The following is a 22889-nucleotide window of genomic DNA, read 5'->3' as shown; positions in this document are numbered from 1 at the left end:
GGTGTGAAGTGATGAGCCACACCACAAACTCATTTGTTTTATTAGGATTAGGTTTGCCCTATGACTGTCTTAAGACAGTCATAGGTGTCCTATCTTTAATGAAGGGTTGGCAATGTGCCTTTACCCCAACATAGTCCACATTCTTTTCATGCTAGAACTGCTTGTGTAGACTATAGAATTTTACTTCAGTCTCTCCCAAACGAGCATCTGTGCGAAAAAATGCTTAGACAATCTAGCAGATAGGGTAATGCGACACTAAAGATCGAAAGAATTTATCACAATATCGGCAAGCCGCAACATAGGCGAAACACTTCACAAGGTGGAATTTGCATGCCTGCTAATATGGCGGGAACATATATCTAGATGAATCCAAGAACATGCCCAAGGTCGTCCTCTAAAAACAGAACACATAGTGAAGTTTCAATCTCATGGTAGTCTCTGGATTGAAGCACACCTATTTGGATATAAGTCGCAAAGGCACTCGTCTTCCATATGTCTGAGTGTATCTTCAGATTCTCTAGCTGAAGTCTTGCAAAGGCCTCTCCCTCAAGCAGAGATCATCTAAGTCGATCTTGGTTCTTCTTGCAATTGTCACGTCCTTAGCCCTGATACCATATTAGAGCTTAACTTTGAATGGGGCTTGCTTTCTAAGCCAAGCCCAAACCACACCATGCAGCCAAAAATATAAGACCCCACAATCTCACATTGATCTAGATCCTGTTCAGTGTGTATGCACACAAGCATAGGTTAACCATGCATAAATCTGGATGATAGACAACGAGATATGCCACCAAAACGTAAATAAATATGGACCAAAGCTGAGTTCTTTACAACCTACACCATCTGGACAGCAGTGTGCTACTCAAATGGTGCCTGATCTCTGTAGTCCAGGTGCTGTCAAACCTCCTGCTGTGTGCCTCATATCGAGGTCTTCAGTGGCTTTGGGAAGAGCCCCAAAATACTTCTTCCAGACCCTTGCAGTACCCTGTGTTATGCTCCTTGGATGAGCTCTACACATGTACTAGGACTGTGCCTGACTGCACACAATGCCCAAATGTTCTCTGCAAGTGCGTACGAATGCACTCTACAATGCCTGAACTGTTGTTCCGCAGGAGGCCCCTTATATAGAGGGCTGAATGCCCTTTGAGCTGGCTGACTGGCTTTTCTGCAAGCCAGACTGGTCTGTCAGGGTGCCTGAATATATGGCCAAACCTACTGCATACTGGCCAACCTGGTTGACTGGCTGACCTGTTATGGCCACTGCCAATGGGGACTACAAAACCCTCCATACCTGGCTCATTTCTGCCCATATGATGGGCTTGCTGTGGCCCCATATGCCGCTCCAAAGAGGCCTCGTATTGTCTGACCCATGTGTGGCCCAATGGATGGCCAGCAACATGGTAGTCCCAAGGACTAATCTGCCCAAAAGGGTGAATTTTCCTTTTTCTTTCATAATACAGACAACAATATATCACCACTCTGTAGATGGATTTCATCTCCTACAATGAAAACATGTACCTAATGTTCTATCTCAATATATCCATTGGCTGGTTTCTTCCAGCCATTTGCGCGTCTTCTCAGCTCTTCTACTTTCTCAGCATCCTCCTGCATGCCAGAATGAGAGTAGATACTTGACATGAGCACATATCCAGCTGCATCTCCACAATCCATTGTGACAACATGATCAAAGCAACGTCTTCCTACATCTAAATTGGTGTGTTTTTTGCATGAACTAAGCAAAGATGTCAAACCTACAACATTAGCTTGGAATGGGATAGTTTCAAGCAAGTCTTCTGCCTCATACAGCAATCCTGCATGTCCAAGAACGTCAAGCATAGAATTAAAATGTTCTAATCTGGGCGCAATACCATACTCATCTCTCATTGATTTAAAATGTGAACATCCCATGTCAACAAGACCCCCATGGGTGCAGGCCGAAAGCAGACATAGAAATGTCACATCATCTGGCTTGAAGCCTGCTTGTTGCATGCCTTCGAAAGATTGGTAGGCCAACAAATAGTCACTGTGTTCTGCATATCCTGTAATCAATGTGCTCCACGTCACAATGTTTCGCTCAGGCAATCTTGCAAATACCATGCGAGCATCCTCAAGGCTCCCACATTTGGCATACATGTTGATCAGAGTGCTACCAACAATTACATTTGGCTCACACCCACAGTAAATGATTTGGCCATGAATCTGTCTGCCCTGCTCTAAGGCTGCTACCCTGGAGCATGCTTTCAAAGTGCAAACTACTGTGACTAAGTTTGGCTCCAGTCCTTCCTGTTGCATTTGCTTGAAAAGCTTGAGAGCTTCCTGACCATGGTCATGCTGAGTGTACCCAGCAATCATTGTATTCCATATCACGACCGTTCTCCTTTGCAGTCTGCCAAAAACCATGCATGCATCATCAAGGCTTCCACATTTTGAGTACATGCCAATGAGGGTGCTACCTAGAAATGCATCTGCTTCCCACCCTTCTTGAATGATCTGGCAATGGATCTGTCTGCCCTGATCTAGGTCCGCAGTGCTTGAACATGCTTTCAGGATGCAAACAAATGTGACCGAGTCTGGTTCTACATCCTGTTCTAGCATCTGTTGAAAAAGTTGGAGAGCCTTGTGACCATGCTTATGCTGGGCATAAGCTCCAATCAAGACACTCCAGGTCATAACATCCTGCTTTGGTATTGTGTCAAAGACCCTATGTGCATCCTCAAGGATCCCGTACTTGGCATACATGTCAATAAGAGCATTGCCAACAAATCCATCCAATTCAAAACCATTCTGAAGTATGTGGCTATGAATTTGTCTACCCTGTTCTAAGGAGACAGTACTTGAGCATACTTTCAAGATGCAGCCAAATGTGACCGCATCTGGTTGCATGCCCTCCTCTTGCATTTCCTTAAAAAGTTGGAGAACTTCCTCATTGAGCTCATGCTGGCTATACCCTGTGACCAACGCATTCCAAGTCACAATGTTCCGTTCTGGCAATCTCTGAAACAGTGTGTGTGCATCCTTCATACTCCAACACTTGGCATACATATCAATGAGGGTGCTACCAACAAAAACATTTGACTCTAGCCCACTTTTGATAATGTCAGCATGAATTCGCTGACCATGCTTGAGGGATGCTATGCTGGAACAAGCTTTAAGGATGCCGATATATATGACCAAGTCTGGCTCTATGCAGTCTTGTTGCATTCTCTCAAAAACCTGAATAGCTTGCAGGCCATGATCATGCTGGGTATACCCTGCAATCAGCGCACTGCATGCCACCACATCATGCTCTGGCATCCTGTCAAACATTATGCATGCACCCTCAAGGTACCCACATTTCACATACATGTCAACAAGGGCGTTGCTAATCCATATATCTGACTGAAAGCCTTTCTCAATTATGTGAGCGTGAATATGCTGACCCGGCTCTAAAGCTGCTATACTAGAACATGCTGTCACAATGCAAACAAATGTGACTTCATCTGGATACATGCCCTCCTGCTGCATCTCCTTAAAAAGTTGAAGAGCCTTCTGACCATGGTTAAGCTGCGAATATCCTTTGATTAGAGCACTCCATATCACAACATTTCGATTGGGCAACCTGTCAAACACTGCACGTGCATCCTCAAGACTCCCACATTTACTGTACATGTCAATAAGCGTGCTGCCAATATATACATCGGATTCAAACCCACTCTCAATGATGTCCCCATGGATGCTCTTGCCCTGCTTTAAAGTAGAACATGCCTTCAAGACTGCAACGAAAACATGTCCATCTGGTCCCACTGTTAGATTTTGCATTTGATGATACATCTTGATAGCTCGCTCATTCTGTCCAGCTCTGGCATGTGCTGAAATGATTGCACTCCATGAAAACACATTTGGTTTACACAATTTGCTAAATACTAGTTTTGCTTCTGACAGTCTACCAAACAGAGTAAACATGCGGATCAGGTAGCTCGCTACAAACGTATCAGACTCGAATCCACATCTCACAATCAGGAAATGCACTTTCCTTCCTCCTGCCAGATCCTTTTCCTTCATGCATCTCTGCAGAAGGCGAACTAACACATCAGCGTAAACACCAAATCCTCTTTCCCCGGTACGTTTCTCAGCCGGTTCCTTCTCATATAATTTACTGAGAGCTCCAAAAACACAGAAAAGCCAAAAGAACCATCATTCCCTGGCCCCCTTCGTAATATAGATATGAATATTGACCAATACAGTCACAATGCACTACAAATCGAGGCATAAGTAGCAAAGGATTCATTCGTGACAACTCCTGAAAGCGAAGCGGCAGCTCCACAGCAAGTGCCACAGTGATAAAAGCGCCTATTAGAATTTTCAAAACCTTAAATTCACCTGGGGCTATCTGTACTGAGAACTCCATAGAGCTCTCTTGGATCGGTTACAAACGCTGTTGATTTTCCACGATCGTAATAATTCGCTCGTTCCCTTGAAGATGCATCTAGTTCCACACAAGGGGGGCTCCACCAACAACTAACCCGCAAGACCCTCCTAGTAACACGATGCACAAATACTTTGTATCCAGAGCTTCCCTGTGACAACCAACGAGATTCTGACCATCAGGACAAAAGGCAATTCTGTGGTACTGCACATAAATCTTGCGGTGCAGTCCATTAAATGTTACCCCAACGCAGAGACGTCTAAGTGGAAAAGAAACAATGGGGTAACATGCTTCTGAAGCGTTAAATACAAACATTTACCTTCATGTGCTCGATGTCACAACATAGCGATGACGCTGGGAAAAGTTTACGCCAATGCTCGAGTCTAGCAGGTAAGTGATCTGCATGTCACGAGATTCAAAGTTTCATGCTCCTCTCCTCATCTCAGAAAGTGAAAGAAAATTCTTGAAGAGTGTCACCTTCCGTGCTGTGCAAGCTCCAGGTCATGACGAAGCACGCGGAGTATGTGTGTACGGTGTGGCAAAAGGATGGAGGAAGCTGCTGACGAGCGAGGGGGAAAACGCAGGGCCTCCCAAGCGAGGGTGAGGTGGTAGGGATGAGCGAGAAAGCGTTCATAGCTACAGAGTTCTTTCTGTGATGGCACTAAGAAGGCGTGACAAAATGAGCATGCACCAATTTCTTCAAAGGAGATGTTTGCTGCAGGATGCTCGGGATGCTCTGTGCGAGGTTTTTCATCCAAATGCTCATCAAACAAACAATAAGTTCATTATAGATGAACAAGATGCGTCACCAGCCAGCTGCCTCCACTTGGCATCCCACACCCAGACCCCTACCAAGTTGTTTGAACCCAGTCTGAGGCCCACTTCTTTTAACGATGGGCGCGCATCTCGTTGCACACACCCCTCCCAGTGATCAGATTCCACGCGCTCCGCCCCATTGTGGCGGTTTCTTTGAATTCGTTAGGCGGTGTGTAGAGGGGGTGCCCATGGGTGGACACTCAATTTTTTTAAGACCACGATGGGCAATTGGGCACCGCCCATTCCAGACTACCCAAGACTCTTTTTGGGTGCCCACACGTTGGACTCGACATGGGCACCTTTGGCGGTGTGTAAACACACACCTTTACACTTGAAACCCCTCCTCGCTGGAAAGACTAAGGCTATTGACCATCCATGAAAAGAGGCATTACAGACAACAATTCAACCATACTCATGTCTTACATAAGGAAAGCTGCCCTCATCAAGACTAGACAAACCAATAAAAACTTTTGACTAGCTACAATGGCCAATAATCTTCTACTTTAAGCCACCATCCGTACCTAAGCAATAAATGATGGGAGAAGAAGTCCGCCTTGTTTGAACCCACACAACGGCAACAATCCTTCCAAAAGCAAAGATTGGTTGCCTTAATGCAGGTAGCTTGCCTTGATGGTGAGCTTGCATGCATCAATAGCCACTAGACAACCACCTTAGAGCACTTCCCTGCATACACTTGCAGCATCAAAGTAGCCCTACCAATAAGTTTTGGCACGGTCCCCACAAGTTACTAGTGCTGCTTGTCTAGCATTGCAGCGCCATCCCAAAGCTCCCACTTTTCTCATTTCTAGCCCAATAATCAATTGCGATAATATTTTCTCATATTTTTGGCCAATGAAGATGGACAAGAGGGTCTTCATCAATTATTTCGCTTGACTTCAAGCACAATTCCTCACTCCATTGAATCTCATAGACCCTAGCAGGGATGCAAATAAGCTTAAAGTTATGGCCAGGCTTAGCAATGGCATTGCCCAGCCATCCCCACGAGCAAACAAGCGTCATGGGGAGGCCCTCTTAGCATCCTAGTTAACAAATGATATACTTAAACTTGAAGTGCTCCAAGAGAGAGCTTCACTACCAGACAACAAAAGGATAAAAGTGGAGGTAGTAGACCTTGGAGATCAAACTCTGATTCCGGCTCTTCTGCCAATTGAGACCTAGACTAGTTAGCAGAGAGCAAGAGATTTGGGATTGAAAAACTACTCTAAAGGGGTACAAACATGCAAAGAATTGAAATGATAACATCTTCAAGTGATCATCCTCCTATTCTAGAAACCATCGAATAGATGGTTACCAATCCCAAGTCTCGATATGCCTCTACCAACAAAAATATATCCAATACAAACATAACAATAGAAACAACTCCCCGTAATAAAACTAAGTGAAGCTACCAAACAATCAATTCTTAAGACCATAAAATAAAATAAATTTGGCAATGTGACTTTCTTGAGAGCTAGCTTTTCTGTAGCTAATAATACCCAACTTGATGTCATTCATAACTCTATGTCTATAGTAGCCATGTTCCCTCATTCAGCAACTATCCAACAAAACAAGTTCAATACTAAATACTAAAAGCTTCATCACCTCCATCAAAGAAGATCTCTTATGATTAGACCTCATCACTATCCCTACGACCCTAACCAAGTCAATTATAGAAACACCCAATCGCATTATCCAAATTAGCTACCCAAATCCCTCTTAAGCTCCATATAGGTAAGATTCCTACTTATGGGGAATCCTAGTAAGTATAACTTTTCCCTATAATTTGTGGATGTGATTGGTTATTAGGAACTAGAGCATTGTGTGACTTCAATTACAATTGCCTTAGACTCCCTAGCACATAAACCTAACAGAAACACATTGCAATTGTCAAGAAATTGATTTCTAGATTTTCCATATTTGATCTTAAACCGAAAAGAAAAAAATGTGGATGCAGTCAAACTTAATTGAAACTTCTTAGACTTAATGTGTCGTCACGTGGAAGAGAAACCAAATTAAAATTGTATGTGTCAAACTAAATTGATATTTCTTGGATTTTAGGTATCAAATTCTGGAATAATAATTGGTCTTTGGAAAAAAAAAAGCACTGCACGACTTTCTAATCCAACCAATAAGAAAACTTTGTCGAAATTCTTGGGCTTGGCAACATTTTCTTCAAATTTGTAAGAAATTATGCTAATGTCACAACACCTCGTGAAGAAAGACAGTGTTGAAAGGACACATCTTGTCCATGAAATCCCAATTGTTGAAAAGCTACAGAAGTCATCATGCATTTACAAGCACACACAGTCATCCTACGAGCACAATACCAATAACACTAGTGACATCAGTATAAACATGGAATCACCCACAATACCGAACATCTAGCATGGCAAAACACAAGCTAGTCAGGCGTCCCCAACTAACCACACAAAGTATCCACTAGGACCCCCGCCACGTCCAGTGCGCTCCTATGGAGTACTTTGCCATAGTCACACTCGACTAAAATAATAATGTCCAAAGCAAGATAAATCATAAATATAATTTCTGTAACATCCCTCTTGCTTGGATTGCAACTAACCTCAGTTGCGTGTTTGATTATAGGAACTAAGGAGGTCTGGAAAAGTTCGAAAGAAGTGCTTAGGCATCCACTAAGCATCTTCTCTTGGATGGTTCTTAAATTTGAGCAAGTATTTAGTATAGACATTTCCTTTTCAGGTCGAGGTCTGTTGATGATCAACAATGCATTCGGGTTCTAGAATTTCTTCTTCAACTGAATTTGTTAAAGTTTGTCTACAAAGAAAATTGGGGCATTTCACTTTGTGCCATGAAGGTGAGCATGACGTTCTAAAATGGCCATACCACAGCCAACATTTTTTCCTCAGTGGGTTTCAATTGGAGAGAGTGCCTAGCTTATGAAATAGATTGGGCTTGAGTGCACCACTAGAGTAACAGTGCACCAATACTAGAATCTCAAGCATTTGCCTATACAATCCGAAAATATATATTGCACATGAACCCTCTACTTAGGTGGTGCAATTTAAGAGGAATGTTAAGATAGTGTGTGCAGTGCTGCATCAACCTCCTTTGGTGATTCCATTATAGCCTCCATCATGCAGATCTTTTGCGACCCCTCCACCGCCACCTCCACAGAAGGAGATACTGAAAACCAGATACTGGCTTTGTCAAAGGTAAGCTTCCTACAATGAAAGTCCACAACAGAATGTTGAATGAAACTACGAAATGGCTATGTTCATGCATGGTAGTAGGATGTATTCACGGTCCTCAACCACTTGCTTTGTTCCTAGAAGCGATGGGTAAGGAACTTCTGGTCTTGAAAAGGATTGAACGTCACTAGTGTTCGCTTTCTGAGGAACGGATACATTGTTTTCCTTTTTGAAAAGCTTGAAATGGCTTCAAAAGTAGTGTAGAAGGGCTCATGGACCATTAGGAGTCAGTAGTTGTCTGTCTAGATGTGGGAGTCTACCTTCAACCACTCACCTCCGCCCTCCAAAGCACCAATTTGGGTAGAATTCCCTGATTCCCACTCTCCGTCTTCCCTCAAGTTGAAGTGTTGCGCGCACCCCTAGGATAGTTCCTAACCTTGGAAACAGAAAGGTTCATTAGTCCGAGAGGAAACCCCCAAGCTCTGCATCTTGATGGACCTAGCTACAGATCCACCGAATGCCATCCGAGTTCTAGATGGGGATGAGATCCAAAAAGTCTTCTACAAAAACATCCCCAACTCCTGTTTCCTCTGTGGCATGGGAGGACACTTCATTAAAAATTTCCGAGCTAGAAATAATCGTAGGAAAGAAATTCTTGAGACACCCATGGCTCGCCTACAGGGGTGAGCAGGTAGAAGAAGAAGACCCCACAGTCGACCCCAAAACCAAGAGCAATGGGAAAGATAAAGGGCAGTGGAGAGTGGTCAGGAAATATCAACAAGTAGAGTAGGGAGATGCGAGAGAGACAAATGATGAAAACCATAGAGATATCTCATAGGATGAAGAATTTGTAGAAAACACGTAGGACTTCGAAGCCCAACTAGAATGAGAAGAACACGAAGCTCTGGACAAACACAACCCTCCCTTTACTCTAGTGAAAGGTAGAAAAACCCTCCAGGCCAAAAGACAAAGTCTTCACTTAGTCCCAGTGAATGATAAGCCCAAGGAGCCAGGAGAAACAGAAAGAAAGAAAGAAAGAAATTTTATTAAAGGTCCACGGAAGGCCATACATGGCCTATGGGACACAAAATTATCCGAAAGGAAAATACATCATCAACGATGCGCCAACTAGGTGGCCTCATCGTAATATCGCTAAGATGCCAAAAATGGCTACAAAAATCCTAGATACAAAATGAAATGAAATAGAGTACCAAAATTGCCTAGATACAAAATGTAAAATATGAAATATGAGGAACATCGTCTTCCCTAAGGGGTCTGTGATCCAAAGAAATGATGGAAGTCATGGCCATCGACCATGCCTCCTGCCAGAGAGAGAGAGAGAGAGAGAGAGAGAGAGAGAGAGAGAGAGAGAGAGAAGAGAGAAGAGAAGGCTATCAAGAGGCTTTCAACCTAGTGCCACAGGTGAATTTAAGAAGAAAAGAAACAAAAGTAATACCCAATGATACAAAAACAAGACCTTTTCACCTTAGTCTTAATGTCCAAGGTTTCTCAAATGATCTTAGACTAGTGATTCTCAAAACATAAATCAGAAGCAGCAGTCTAAACCTTGATTTATAGCACTTCAGGAAGTAAATATTGGGGGCTCAAAGCTAAGATGGCAACTTAGACAGGTTGACGACGAAAGGGAATGGTACTGCACTGATCATGAAGAAGGTAGAGGGGGGGCAATGCTGGGAGTTGCCAAGCATCTCTCCCAGGCGGTAGGAGGGATCCTAACTACCTTTTGCCAAAATGGAATAAGGGTTGACTTCACGCATCCCAACCTAGAGTGTCAACCATACTCAATCTACGCACCCAACTCTAGTAGGGAAAGAGCACTTATGTGGGAAGGTAAAACCCTGAAAGGCAACACCATCTTACTGGGGGACTTCAATATGGTACAAAGCAAAAGAGATAGATGGAACGGACTAGGCCATGTTCTAAGAGGAAGTGAGTTGATAGCTTGGAATTATCTCAAAGATCAAGCCCTCTTAGTTGATGCCTCAGAGGACACATATTTCACTTGGACCCATAATCAAATAGGTCAAAACCATAGAAAAGCCTGCCTAGACAGAGCCTACTGTTCTAGAAGACTTCTGGATGATGCTCTTTGCCATATGGCTAGAACTCTCATGTCCCTCCCTTTCTCTGACCACAAGCCGATATTATTTTCACTAGAAAAGGGAGAAGGGAGGAGATTCCACTCCTAGTTCAAAGCCAACCCTTTTTTCTTTCAACTACCCTACATATAGATCAAGATGGTAAGAATCTGACAAATGGCTTTTGAAGGAACAACTAGCTCCATAGACAAATGGTGAGAGCCACGAGCTTCTTGAAAGCAATCAAACAAGGAGCTGACAAAGCCAAGTGAGAGAGGAGACAAGTCCTAGAAGACAGGATTAAGACACTAGAGAATGACTGCTCACCTCAAGGGCAAGAGCAACTATGAACAAACTGAGGACTGAGGCAGAAATCGAAGCGAGATGAGTAAGGATAAACACAAGAGACTAGTGGTCAAGAAAAACCAACAGGGCCAATGAAACAATGTACAAGAGTCTCTGAAAGAAGCACGCCAATGAGTCCCTAGATGCGAGCTGGGAGAAACCGAGATCTTTTCAATCAAAAAACTCAAAGCAAGAGATCGCTATAGATAGACGAGAATCAAGCAGGTCTCCCCTTTTGACCGCCATTACCTAGACAGAGACCTTACCCTCGAGGAGCTGAAAGAAGCAACTAATGTGATGGCTAAAGGGAAAACTCCGAGAGAGGATGGCCTCCCAGTTGAGTTCTACCAAGTCTTATGGGACATTGTGGGCCTGCACCTTCTAGATCTCTGCCAAGAGTCAAAAGAAAAAGGCTCTCTAGATCCGAGAATCAATACAGGTATGATAATGTTTATACCGAAGGGAGGCCCCAAAGAAGGGATAAAAAACGGGTGGCCTCTGACCATGTTGAACACCAGTACAAGATCTTAGCCAAAGCTCTAGCTAGTAGGCTAAAAAAAAAGATGAAGTGGTGGATAAGGGAAGAACAGAAAGGATTCATCGAAACACATCTTGGAACCTATCCTAACGCTTCAGGAAGGATTAGAATTGGCCAAGGAAACCCAACAAGATATCTGCTTTCTCAAGGTAGATTTTGACAAAGCCTACGATAGGATGGAATGGGGCTTCAACCTCTCTTCACTCCAGGATATGGGAGTAAGGCCCGAGTACATTTCTTGCGTTGAGCTCCTTCTCTCTCAAGCCAGAGGTAAGATTGAAATTAACGGCAAGAGATCTATTAGAAAAGGCTGCCCTCTAGCTCCCCTCCTCTTCGCTATTGCAACGGACTCATAGGGATGGCTCATCCATGACGACAAGGTTGATAGCAATTCCCTGAAAGAAATTCAAGCTGAAGAGGATAGGCAGATCATTTGTCAACAATTTGCGGATGACACCAACCTCACTCTACACAACAACGACCTATCAGTTAATGAAGCCTTAGAATGTCTACACTTTTTTTGCCTAGCCTTAGGCTCCAAAATTAACCATGAGAAAATAGGTACACATGGCACCAAGAACCCTCCTCCCTAACTTCTCCTAGAAAAAGGCTACAAAGTCATAAAGGATGGAGAGATCTTCAGACTACTTGGTATCCCGATGGGCTTTAGATGCTCGATAAATGATCGATGGGACTGGGTAATAGACAAAGTCAAGGATAAACTTAACATGTGGCAAGGACTTCAGCCAACTCTAGCAAGAAGGAAGTTTGTGCTTAATCACTATATCTATCCCTCTATCCTTTACTTCATCCCCTGTTGGAGCCCAACTAAGAAGAGTTTGGGAAAAAGTAACACTTTCTTCCGCTCCTTCCTTTGGAAGGGGGACACTGACCACCACCACAAGATGGCCAAGGTCAAATGGCAAGTGTGCACACTACCTAAGGAGGTAGGAGGATTGGGGATAGTGAACGTAGAAAGATCAATGGCAAGGTTTATGAACCAATGGTGGATAATCAAGGCAGTGCTAGACCCTGACCCAATCTGGGCAGCTCTAATCATACACAATTCAAAGAAAGTCAGGCTCAAGAGATGCAAACACTGGAAGCAGATTCCCTTTGAGGTGGCACTTCTGGGTAGTGAAATGTGTTTAGCCAAGGGCTCAGAACTGTGGAAGGGAATGTTTCAAGCCTAGGAGTCAACACGTCCTTACATCAAGTGGAAGGGGTTTTCAAGAAAAACGGGCACCTTTTGCAGTCAAGATTCAATTTGGTTCCCGATAATCTAGCCGAAGGCTCAGATAAGACGACTTGAAAGGAGCCCTCAAGCTCAACAAGAAGGGAATACAAACGTGGGGAGACTTATGGAACTGAGAGTAGGGCAAATGGTTGGAAGATGAAAATATGATGACTAAATTCTGTCTCAACAGATTTGATCTGAGGCTAATTCATGAGAGACAGGGGCTCTCATCAAGAGAAGGCCTATCGTGGATGGGAGGCCACCTCAGACCGTCCCTGAGGGAACTCAGATGGGCCGGACAAAACCAATTAACATAGATCCCAATTTGGGTAGAAGGTCAAGAAGAAATACTAAAGACACTCAACCTCAAATGGCATAGGAGAGATTCTTGGGGGATGTGGGTGAAGAGATTTGAAAAAGTATGGGACAAAAAAACATCTATGAGAAGCAATCCTGCTGGCTTTGGCTAATCCTACACAAAGGAGTCTGGTCAGCTAAAAGATCTCGTAGGATCGAACACGGTGACAGAATCTGCAATCGATGTAGAAGCGCCCAGGAGGACATTCTGCACCTATTCCTCAATTGTAGACTGTCTTGAACATTTTCAACTCAAATCTGTCACACCTAACTATCGCTAAACTATGCTTATCTCCTCCTAGGAGACATTCCTAACAGAGCTCTACCAAACTGGAACACCTTCCGAGCCTCGACACTTTGGGCAATTTCTTTTTCCCAGTGTGTATAGGTTTTAAATAATAAAGTTATTGATGCTACTAATATCTTCTTAAATTCATGTGTGCAACCAGGAGTGCAGTGACATTCTTCAAAAGATCCTCAAAGCTCAGACACAGATATAGGCATTCACGTAGAAAGAAGATGATCTTGCCCATGAAGAAAACAACCTGCTGGAGCAGATACGACTGCTTGCGGAGGAGGAAGCAAACGAAAGAGAACATCCTTAAAACCAAGAGAATGAAAGCCCGACCCCTTTGCAGACCACTAATCCTCCTCCTATTTCTCCTGACCCTATATCTATACCTGCTAGTGCACCTAAAGAGAGAGCAGTGATGCAAAGGGTCATATATGCACAAGCATAGAAAAGTTGTCCCCCTGCTGAACTGCAGAAAGCTCTGCCAAGCCTACCTTCATACAAAAGACCGGTGTTTAGCACGGACCCACCGACGAGTGTATCAACTAAAGTGCACAATGAAATCATGTCAAGGGAGAAATTCATGCAGACCCTTCAAAGAGAAGCTAGAGAAGCGCCAGGGAATGCCTAGAAATGACAATGTCCATGTCCTTACCTTCACATTCCAGACATAGTTGTCATCAAGGTGGTATCCCACATGGTCTCAAATGACAAAGCTAACTAAAATACCTCCCAGATCACTAGACAAACTCTTAGATCTCAGTAAGGCCTCTCCCCATCTGCCCATGTAGGGGAAGGAGTTTTGTTGTTTTTCTTGATGTAAAAAACTTGTACATCTTCTTGAATTTATAATATAAACCCGCATTTTTACCCCCCCAAAAAAAAAAGAATTACAATTCAATGAGGTATTCTATCCTCACTCTAGATCTTTTCCTCGCTTTGTTGTTGAATACAATGAAGGAAAGTATGAATGCCTTTGAGTTTTTTACTGAGGAGAGCACTAATTCCTTTGAAAATAAAATTATTGAATATAATGAAGATATTAATGCCTTTGAACTTTTTTTGGATACAATGAGGGGAATTATTAATTTCTTTGAATCTTTTCTAATCCTATTGATAAGAGCAAATAAATAGCTTCTAAATGAAACCTCCTAGAAACAATTATCAAGGTTGCTTTAGGAACATGTAACATAGTGCATGGACCATTCAAAGGATTTTATTAGAAATGTAAATTAGCACTATTACATTCGACAAATGGCCTTAGCACAATTACATTGGACAAATGGCCTTAGGAATGTCAAATTGCATTAACAATCTTTTTGGATTTATTATCTTTAGTCACATCAATAGACCCTAATCCCAGCATACATATAAATAGTCACATTAACAATCTTTTTGGATTTATTATCTTAGTCACATCAATAGACCATAATCGCAGCATACATATCTTTAAGAATAAGATGTCATGATGACGTAAATCATTCCATTTCAAAACAAGCTAAGAAAATCTTTGTCCCATCAATAATTAGGTTTCTATGTAAGGCCATTGTCGGCATCTTTCTTTAATCTTTTATGATCTTTCCAAAGGTGAGCAAGGATGATACATGTATATTAATGGAAATGGGAACCAAAAGGGAATCAATCCCTAATTCCCAACATTTTTTGCTTGCATATTGAGGAAAAAGCATAAAAAATATATAAAAGGTTTGGTATAAGATAACTTCATTATTTTTTAATACTTTAGCCTTGAGTTAAAATAGGAATAGCATATAAGTATTAGCAGTGGTGATAACCTCTTGTTGGGAGTTCTCTTGATAATGAGAACCAAGTGAGAAATTGGTTATGTCATTTAAAATCAAGGTCTATTTTCATCAAAATTTGACCTATCTCTAGATGAATAGCATGCAATGTGTAGCAAATCATCTTATATGTCAACGCTAATATGAGAATCTATCAAAGTAGAAAGAAAGAGTGGGATAGAGAGATAAATGCACACACTAACACTGATAGATATGCACTTATAGTATTAAGAAAGACGATGCGAACATATGTGTACTCCTAGTAGGATTTTCACCATCATACATTATTCCATGTGGAATAATATTTTAGGGTATTAGTAGCACTTCTATCTTATTGAAATATTGTATATGACGTAATAATGATTTTGAGATAATGTTCGTCAACTTCCCTCAAGATCAACATCAAGAAGTTGTCCTCCCCTCAAGATGATGAAATTAGGGGTCAAACAAGTCTAACCATTCTAGTATATGACCATTACTACTCATTACTTGGCATACTGATAATGTTCTTCCTATAAGTTAGGCCAAGGTCTTGTAAATGTTTTTAGAAAATCTCTATTCCAAGTGGGTACCAACTTTTGGGTGACATGTAGGCTTTTCGTCAACCCAATGTACCTTGTGATTGATGTAGGTACAACTCTTCATCTAGTAGCTCATTCAAGAATGTGTTCTTTTCATCTACTTTATACATTGTATTAACAATAATTCCAAAATATAATGGAATCCATTTTTACAAGAAGTCTCCTTTACTATTGTGGAAAACCTTTTGTAACAAGTTTGGCATTGTATCTTTCAATACTCCTGTCCAGATTGTAATTGACTTTATAAACCCATTTTTGTGATAGCCTTTTCTTGTTTGGAAAGTCACATAATTTCCATGTGTTGTTCTTATAGAATGTATTTGTTTTTGCCTCAATCATGTTGGTAACATCTTCAACATATCGTTGGTACTATCTATCGATGTTTTCACCCTTCTGTTTAGTAGATTATGCATCTCATTTAGAATTGCTTCAACACTGTTGGATAGTGCCAAATTCTTTCTTTATGCTTCTATAATCTGTTAGAACATATTTAGTTATGCAAACGATCGTATGATAGCATGGTCTTTACACAGGTTTAGAGATGCTAATGCTAATGACATGAACTCTAATCTCTCTCAATTTACCATCTTAATTCGTTTACTTGCCTCACTCACACCATGGCTTTAAAATTCTTCAAATTTATCAAACACACATGAATTTAAGAAATTAACTATACAATATATATTATGCTCATATCTCAACATCATGTAATAGAGTGAACCATTAATACTTTTATTAGAGCATATCTCCATACATTAGAATGTATCAAGTCAGAATTCTTCTTGATATGTGATGCTCACTTCATGATTTTCTAACTGCTTGTAATTGTTGCCATATTTCTCTTAGTTGTTCTACCTTTATAAGGATTCGATGCTGAAATTGCACGACTTTTTTTTCCATAGTATCATTTGGGTCCTTCAACCCTTAGGAAACTTGATTGCAAATCATTCAATAATGGCATGTATTTGTAAAAATATATAGTTTGTTTAGGTTCTAATAGCCTTCACCTAACGCAATGAGAAGTACCTATACTAATTCTTCTAGCTTCCTGGTCTCTCTTTTTATTGCAAGTCATGTGTCAATATCTTTGATTCTCAAGCAAACATGACCTATCTCATTGCTTGGTTAGAAATTTTGATTTATTTGATTTCTCACTAGTAGGCTTTGTGCTCTTTGTTAGCACTGGCTCTCCTAGAGACACTGCTTTAGGATTGAGTTGAGTGGGAGTTTTGTGATTATTCTTAGTTTTTTAGGAAATTTTATTAGAAATTTCTAAAATTCTTGAGCTCTTTCAACTTTTAACTTGTGTGTGGCTATTGGCTTTTCATTAGCTTGTGTGTGCTTTTTACCCCCCCCAACATGGCTATAAATCAATTCGGGGGCTCCACTCTCCCTCCATGCTTGAGCTCTCCCTTGAACGATTGCCTTTTGGCTTCCTCCAACTACAAGTCTTTAAGTCATTTCAAGCTTTCCGATCGCTCATCCAGGTCTCGCGTGTTTGTTTGTGAGCAAGGCGCTAAAGCCAATTCGCCTTTTGCTATCCAAAAAGCCATTTGCCAGAAAAGGAAGCTTGCCTGTTTTAAAAAATCCGTTTTCCTATTGAAAGGGCTTCATGCTAACCAAACGGACTTCATGCTTGCCTAACGGGCTTTATGCCTACCGGTGAAGAGATTGTCATCTACTGGATCTGTTTACAAAAATAGAGCAAAAAAAACCTCAAAAAGATGACATCAAAACTTTGCAAGTATCATTCGTAAAACTTTCAAGGAAAAATAACGTCGATTTACCTTCCAATTTTAATTTTTAGTTTTTTTAATGAAGAAAGCAGTGGCTTTGAAGTCAATGTGAGAGCATGCAAATAACTATAGAACCTTGGCAAATCCTAATGGATCTTGCAAGTCCTCAAAGCGTTTATTTTTTATTATTTCTTACTAAATAATCGATAGTGTCTAAAGACCCATAAAACCCACAAGTTGGAGCCAAGAGCTTTCGTGCATACATGCACCCTTGTTTGTAAAGGCTTGCAAACAGATTCCACAATTTCTTTCAATGTTTTTGAAACTCTTCTTGGGCAAGTCTTGGCACTCTTAGTGATAATATCGTTTGCAAGCAAAGGATGCTAACATGAAGCACATCACATTTTGGAATGTATCATGCCAAGAGATTCTTCTTTATTGGCACCCTTAGAGGCCCATATGAATATCGGAAAGTACCTAAACTCATCATGTATAAGCAAACAAATAGTACATTTTTTGCCTTTGAGGTTATAGGCCCTACAAAAATTCCCCCATGCATAGCAAGGACTAGCTCCAGATGGTAAACATGAATCATTATTTAAAATTATTCTCTCTCCAAATGGTAAACGTGAATCATTATTCTCTTACACATGCTTACATACCCACACCATCCACACATGAGCATTCATTTACGAAGTGTACAAAATTTGGAGGTGTCTAGGTATTGTTATACAGGAAAAATGATTCTCACATCCATGCAAGCACCATTTAAGGTTTATCGACGCATTATCTCCTCCATGCAAAACAATGTCAATAACTTTCTGCTCCCATGTCAAATCTGAGTCTTTTGTTTAGTTAATCATTAATCTTTACAAGAACATACTCCATCTATGAAATTATGTATACAATAAGAGTCCTTTACGATGATCTGTCACATCTCAATCCTGGAAATTACCTTGGTAGCCATGTGGCAGTCAGCACACATCCGAAGATTCTTTGCTACACGGACAGTTGTGCCTTTTGGAGTACATATAAGCCCCAATGCTATCGCCAATTTTTCACAATGTCCACATAAAGAATCTTCCTTGTGGTCATTTGATAATGAATTTGAAGACTGCAACCGTGGCTCATAACCTTCCTTCCCCATTTGTGCACTTAACACCTTCAGCTTAGCATAAATATCATCACTTCGCGGGTGGGTTTTGTCTCCCACAATAAATTCATGCACGTGGTCATCAATTTCACATCCATGCAAGCACCATTTAAGGTTTATCTTAGATCGATCGACGCATTATCTCCTCCATGCAAAACAATGTCAATAACTTTCTGCTCCCATGTCAAATCTGAGTCTTTTGTTTAGTTAATCATTAATCTTTACAAGAACATACTCCATCTATAAAATTATGTATACAATAAGAGTCCTTTACAATGATCTGTCGCATCTCAATCCTGGAAATTACCTTGGTAGCCATGTGGCAGTCAGCACACATCCGAAGATTCTTTGCTACACGGACAGTTGTGCCTTTTGGAGTACATATAAGCCCCAATGCTATCGCCAATTTTTCACAATGTCCACATAAAGAATCTTCCTTGTGGTCATTTGATAATGAATTTGAAGACTGCAACCAAGGCTCATAACCTTCCTTCCCCATTTGTGCACTTAACACCTTCAGCTTAGCATAAATATCATCACTTCGCGGGTGGGTTTTGTCTCCCACAATAAATTCATGCACGTGGTCATCAATTTCGATATAAGCCTTTGCTGGCTTTTTCCATAGGTTTGCTCGTCTTCTAAGGTCTTCTACTTTCTCAACTTCCTCTTGCATGCCATTATGCGCAAATATGTTTGACACCAGGGTATATGCAGCAGAATTTCCACAATCCATATTGGAAATCCGATGAAAGCAACGCTTTCCTAGTTCTACGTTCACATTAGTTCTGCATGAACTCAGCAAGGATATCCACCCCAGAATGTTAGTTTGAAAAGGAATAGCTTCAAGTAAGTCTTCTGCCTCACGCAGGCATCCACCACGGCCAAGAAGGTCAACCATTGAGTTATAATGGTCAAGTCTTGGTGTGAGGCCATGGTCTTCTTGCATTGACCTTAAGTGGAGACAACCTTCATTTACTAAACCTTCATGGCTGCATGCCGAAAGAAGGCATAGATATGTGACATCATCCGGCTTCAAACCTGCTTGCTGCATCTCTAAAAAATACCGCAAGGCCAGTGGATAATTGTTATGCTGGGCATAGCAAGTGATCAAGGCACTCCAGGTTACAACATTTCGTAAAGGTAACCTGTGAAAAACAATTGGAGCATCCTCTAGACTCCCACATTTTCCATATGTGTCAATAAGCGTGCTGCCCACATACATTTCTGATTCAAGCCCAGTTTCAATGATATGAGCATGCATCTTCCTGCCCTTCTCTAAGGCTGCAATGCTAGAGCAGGCTTTCAAAATCGTAACAAGTGTTACTGGGTCTGGCTCAATGCCCTCCTGTTGCATTTGCTCGAATAGCTGGAAAGCTTCCTGACCATGCTCATGTTGAGCATACCCTGCAATCAATGCACTCCATGCAACAACATCGCGGTTGGGCAATCTGTCAAATACAATGCGTGCATCCTCCAGGCTACCACATTTGGTATACATGTCAATGAGTGCAGTGCCAACAAAAACATTTGAGCTGGTCCCAGTTTCAGTGATTAGGGTATGGACGCGCTTGCCCTGCTTTAGGCTTGCAGTGCCGGAACATGCTTTCAAGACGCAAACAAATGTGACTGAATCAGCCTCCAGGCCATCCTCTCGCATTTGCTCAAAAAAAAGAAGCGCCTCCTGAGCATGCTCATGCTGGGTATACCCTGCAATCAATGCACTCCAAGTCACGACACTTCTCACAGGTAATCTTTCAAACACCATGCGTGCATCCACAAGCTTCCCACATTTACCATACATATCAACAATGGCGCTGCCAACAACAACGTTTGACTCAAGTCCATTCTCAATAATGTTTGCATGGATCTCCCTGCCCTTCTCTATGGCTTCACTATTGGAGCATGCTTTCAGGATGCAAAGAAATGTGACCATGTCTGCCTCAATGATTCCTTGCTGCATTTGCTTGAAAAGCTGAAATACTTCTTGACCATTCTCCAGCTGGGCATAACCTGTCATCATGGCATTCCATGTCACAACATTTCGCTTTGGCAATCTATCAAAAACCATGTGTGCATCCTTAAGGCTCCCACAATTGCCATACATGTCAATAAGGGAGCTTCCAATTACTACATCAGAATCAAAACCACTTTCAACAATGTGAGCATGAATCTGCCTGCCCTGCTCTAAAGCACCCATATTGCAGCATGCTTTCAAGATGCAAAGAAATGTAACTTGATCTGGTGTCATTCCTTCCTCTTGCATTTGCTGGAAAAGTCTAAGAGCCTGCCAGACATTCTTTTGTTGGGCATACCCCGCAATCAATACGCTCCATGTAACAATGTTGCGCTTAGCCAGTCTGTCAAACACGATTCCTGCCTCGTTGAGGCTCCCACATTTGACATACATGTCTAGAAGGCTGCTACCAACATATACATCTGACTCAAACCCACTTTCAACTATGTGTACATGTACAGACTTGCCCTGCTCCAAAGCTAGTATGCTGGAACATGCTTTTATGACCGCAACAAACACGTGACCATCCGGGTCCACATGTGCCTTGTGCATTTTGTGATACAGGCTAATAGCTTCCTCATTCTGTCCAAGCTTACCATGTGCAGAAATCACTGCAGTCCAGGAGAACAAATCTGGTTCCAACAGTTTGCCGAACACTTGATTTACTTCCACCAAGCTCTCAAACAAAGAAAACATGCGAATCAGAAGACTCCCCAAAAAGGTGTTTGAGTCTAATTCACTTCGTACAATAAGACGGTATGCTTCCCTTCCTGCTGCCAGGTTGTTCTCAAAAATGCATCGCCGAAGAAGGCAAGTAAAGATGTTGGGTGAAATATGAATTCCTTGCAAGTCCCTACATTTCACAGCCTCGAGGGACTGACACAGTGGTTGCTCGTTACAAAAACTCTTGAAATCTCTGGATGGCATGGAGAAGGAAAAAGGGAAGCCATCCCCTGCAACCCTGTAAAATCGATGCAAAATTAGAGCAACCAAAATAGCTCGCTCTGAAAGAACCGTTCAGCATGTTTAGCACCCAACTTTGACCAAGATTTTATCAGAAAATGCTTATACCAGAGGCTTCATGGAACACCTGTAATCAATTACACTTGAGGCTCCCGTTATAAGTTACAGCTCACATTTCATGCTCAGAATTGTTGTTGCTCTCGGGAATGGCTGGCTATTGCTACATCTAAGAAAGATACTACTAATAGACAATGCCCTCTTCTTTACAAATACAAAAAGATGCCAATTTGGAGATTGACAAGCAAAGTACCTCCGTGAAATAGAAATGATCTACAGACAAAAGCATGTTGCTACAGGAGATACAGCTATCCCACATGTCAATCCCAAGTGTCATGCCTTCGTGTGGGTCTTAAGTGTTGGGAAGAGCTTAAGCTAATCATGAAGCCCTATCCTCATTTTATTGAGGACAAGGAGCATCAAGTGTAACGGTTGCAAATATTCCGCTAAGCCTCCCATTCAGATAATCACCAGTAGGCATTTTCGAAGACAAGCTTTGTTAGAAGCCTAATGCTAATTGCTGTGCTTTAAACGCTTCAGCCTTTCTGACAAAAGTTCACCTGCTTGCCTACCATTGTGAGGGCTCGAGACCTATGAAAAAATTCCGCCTTGACTCATGCGTTTCGGTCATCTGATCTGCATGGCAGAACGAGACATCATCATATACTCTCAAGGGCAGAAGCCACTTGTACCGTTTTAATACGCTCGTTATCTTAATGTAACGGTGCTTTAGCTTACTGGTACTGTAAACCTCAATGAAAGTGCAATAATAATTTTCGACTCACAGGCCGAAGGCTCACCTTCCGTCCTGCCAACCACTTTTTCCACGTAACCCAACGTGCACCTTGCATGCGGCAACCGCTTGCTGCTCAAGAACAACTTCAGCTTTCCACGCTGTACGAAACAATCCTCAACGTTTCGGGGGCTTCCAATGGGGGGTCCCCGAGGATCCTTGCCGAGAAATTGCGAGGAACCCAACATCGGACCCGGGCTTCCTGCGATGATCTGCTGCTGATGAATGGGGTAGATTGACATGGAAGTCCACCTTCATTGCGTGATGAACTTCTGAGTGCAGGCAAAGTACAACATGGGTGCGTGAGGCCTGTGAAACAGAATGGGGTTAAAGGTTTAGCATATTAATTTTGCTTTGATGTTTTATCCAGCGAAAACAAAGGTGGCCATCTGGGCCCCCCACCCATGAGGGAAGGACGTGAGGTCCTCCTCCACCAACGCGTGTCCGGTGTCGGATGAATCCTCCTAGCTGCACCGGGTGGAACCTGCTTTGCAAGTCTCCGAACAAAAAACGGGATATCTGAGCCCCGACTGTATATTG

The 22889-nt window shown here is 42.0% G+C and overlaps 2 protein-coding genes across 6 annotated transcripts; both read right to left on the bottom strand.

Moving 5' to 3' along the window:
• Window positions 1–259: 259 nt before the first annotated feature.
• Window positions 260–5344, bottom strand: LOC147904502 (pentatricopeptide repeat-containing protein At4g13650-like). 2 transcript variants are annotated; one of them, XM_087386899.1, is made up of 4 exons: window positions 4883–5344; window positions 4725–4804; window positions 4360–4556; window positions 260–4135 (listed from the first exon to the last, which is right to left on the bottom strand). In XM_087386899.1, the coding sequence occupies exons 1-4, from the start codon at window positions 5037–5039 to the stop codon at window positions 1519–1521; spliced, it is 3051 nt and encodes a 1016-aa protein (XP_087243025.1). In that variant the 5' UTR covers window positions 5040–5344; the 3' UTR covers window positions 260–1518. The 2 variants fall into 2 exon arrangements, with proteins under 2 accessions (XP_087243025.1, XP_087243034.1); XM_087386908.1 differs by lacking the exons at window positions 4725–4804; window positions 4883–5344 and having other exon boundaries at window positions 260–4047; window positions 4360–4478.
• A 13272-nt stretch (window positions 5345–18616) lies between these two features.
• LOC147904501 (putative pentatricopeptide repeat-containing protein At3g15130) lies at window positions 18617–22666 on the bottom strand. Of its 4 annotated transcripts, none has more exons than XM_087386860.1 (3): window positions 22342–22666; window positions 22129–22192; window positions 18617–21497 (listed from the first exon to the last, which is right to left on the bottom strand). In XM_087386860.1, the coding sequence occupies exons 1-3, from the start codon at window positions 22589–22591 to the stop codon at window positions 18737–18739; spliced, it is 3075 nt and encodes a 1024-aa protein (XP_087242986.1). In that variant the 5' UTR covers window positions 22592–22666; the 3' UTR covers window positions 18617–18736. The 4 variants fall into 4 exon arrangements, with proteins under 4 accessions (XP_087242986.1, XP_087242994.1, XP_087243004.1 ...); XM_087386868.1 differs by having other exon boundaries at window positions 22357–22666; XM_087386878.1 differs by having other exon boundaries at window positions 21810–22192; window positions 22357–22405.
• Window positions 22667–22889: the final 223 nt, after the last annotated feature.

The sequence above is a fragment of the Dipteris shenzhenensis genome, chromosome 2 (assembly GCF_047967505.1).
Source record: "Dipteris shenzhenensis isolate YYH24624 ecotype China chromosome 2, Dip_SZ_1.0, whole genome shotgun sequence".
NCBI classification, from domain to species: Eukaryota; Viridiplantae; Streptophyta; class Polypodiopsida; order Gleicheniales; family Dipteridaceae; genus Dipteris; species Dipteris shenzhenensis.
This window is presented reverse-complemented; position numbering and strand designations above follow the sequence as displayed.

Excerpts from the sequence above, each read along its gene's own strand:
- LOC147904502 (XM_087386899.1), bottom strand. The coding sequence starts at position 5,039 with ATGAACGCTTTCTCGCTCATCCCTACCACCTCACCCTCGCTTGGGAGG. Across the intron at positions 4,805-4,882 it reads GAGCTTGCACAGCACGGAAG|ATCACTTACCTGCTAGACTC; the intron begins GTGACACTCTTC and ends CGTGACATGCAG. Across the intron at positions 4,136-4,359 it reads CTCAGTACAGATAGCCCCAG|TAAATTATATGAGAAGGAAC; the intron begins GTGAATTTAAGG and ends TGGAGCTCTCAG.
- LOC147904501 (XM_087386860.1), bottom strand. The coding sequence starts at position 22,591 with ATGTCAATCTACCCCATTCATCAGCAGCAGATCATCGCAGGAAGCCCG. Across the intron at positions 22,193-22,341 it reads GGAAGGTGAGCCTTCGGCCT|ATCAGATGACCGAAACGCAT; the intron begins GTGAGTCGAAAA and ends TCTGCCATGCAG. Across the intron at positions 21,498-22,128 it reads GGTCTCGAGCCCTCACAATG|GGTTGCAGGGGATGGCTTCC; the intron begins GTAGGCAAGCAG and ends TCGATTTTACAG.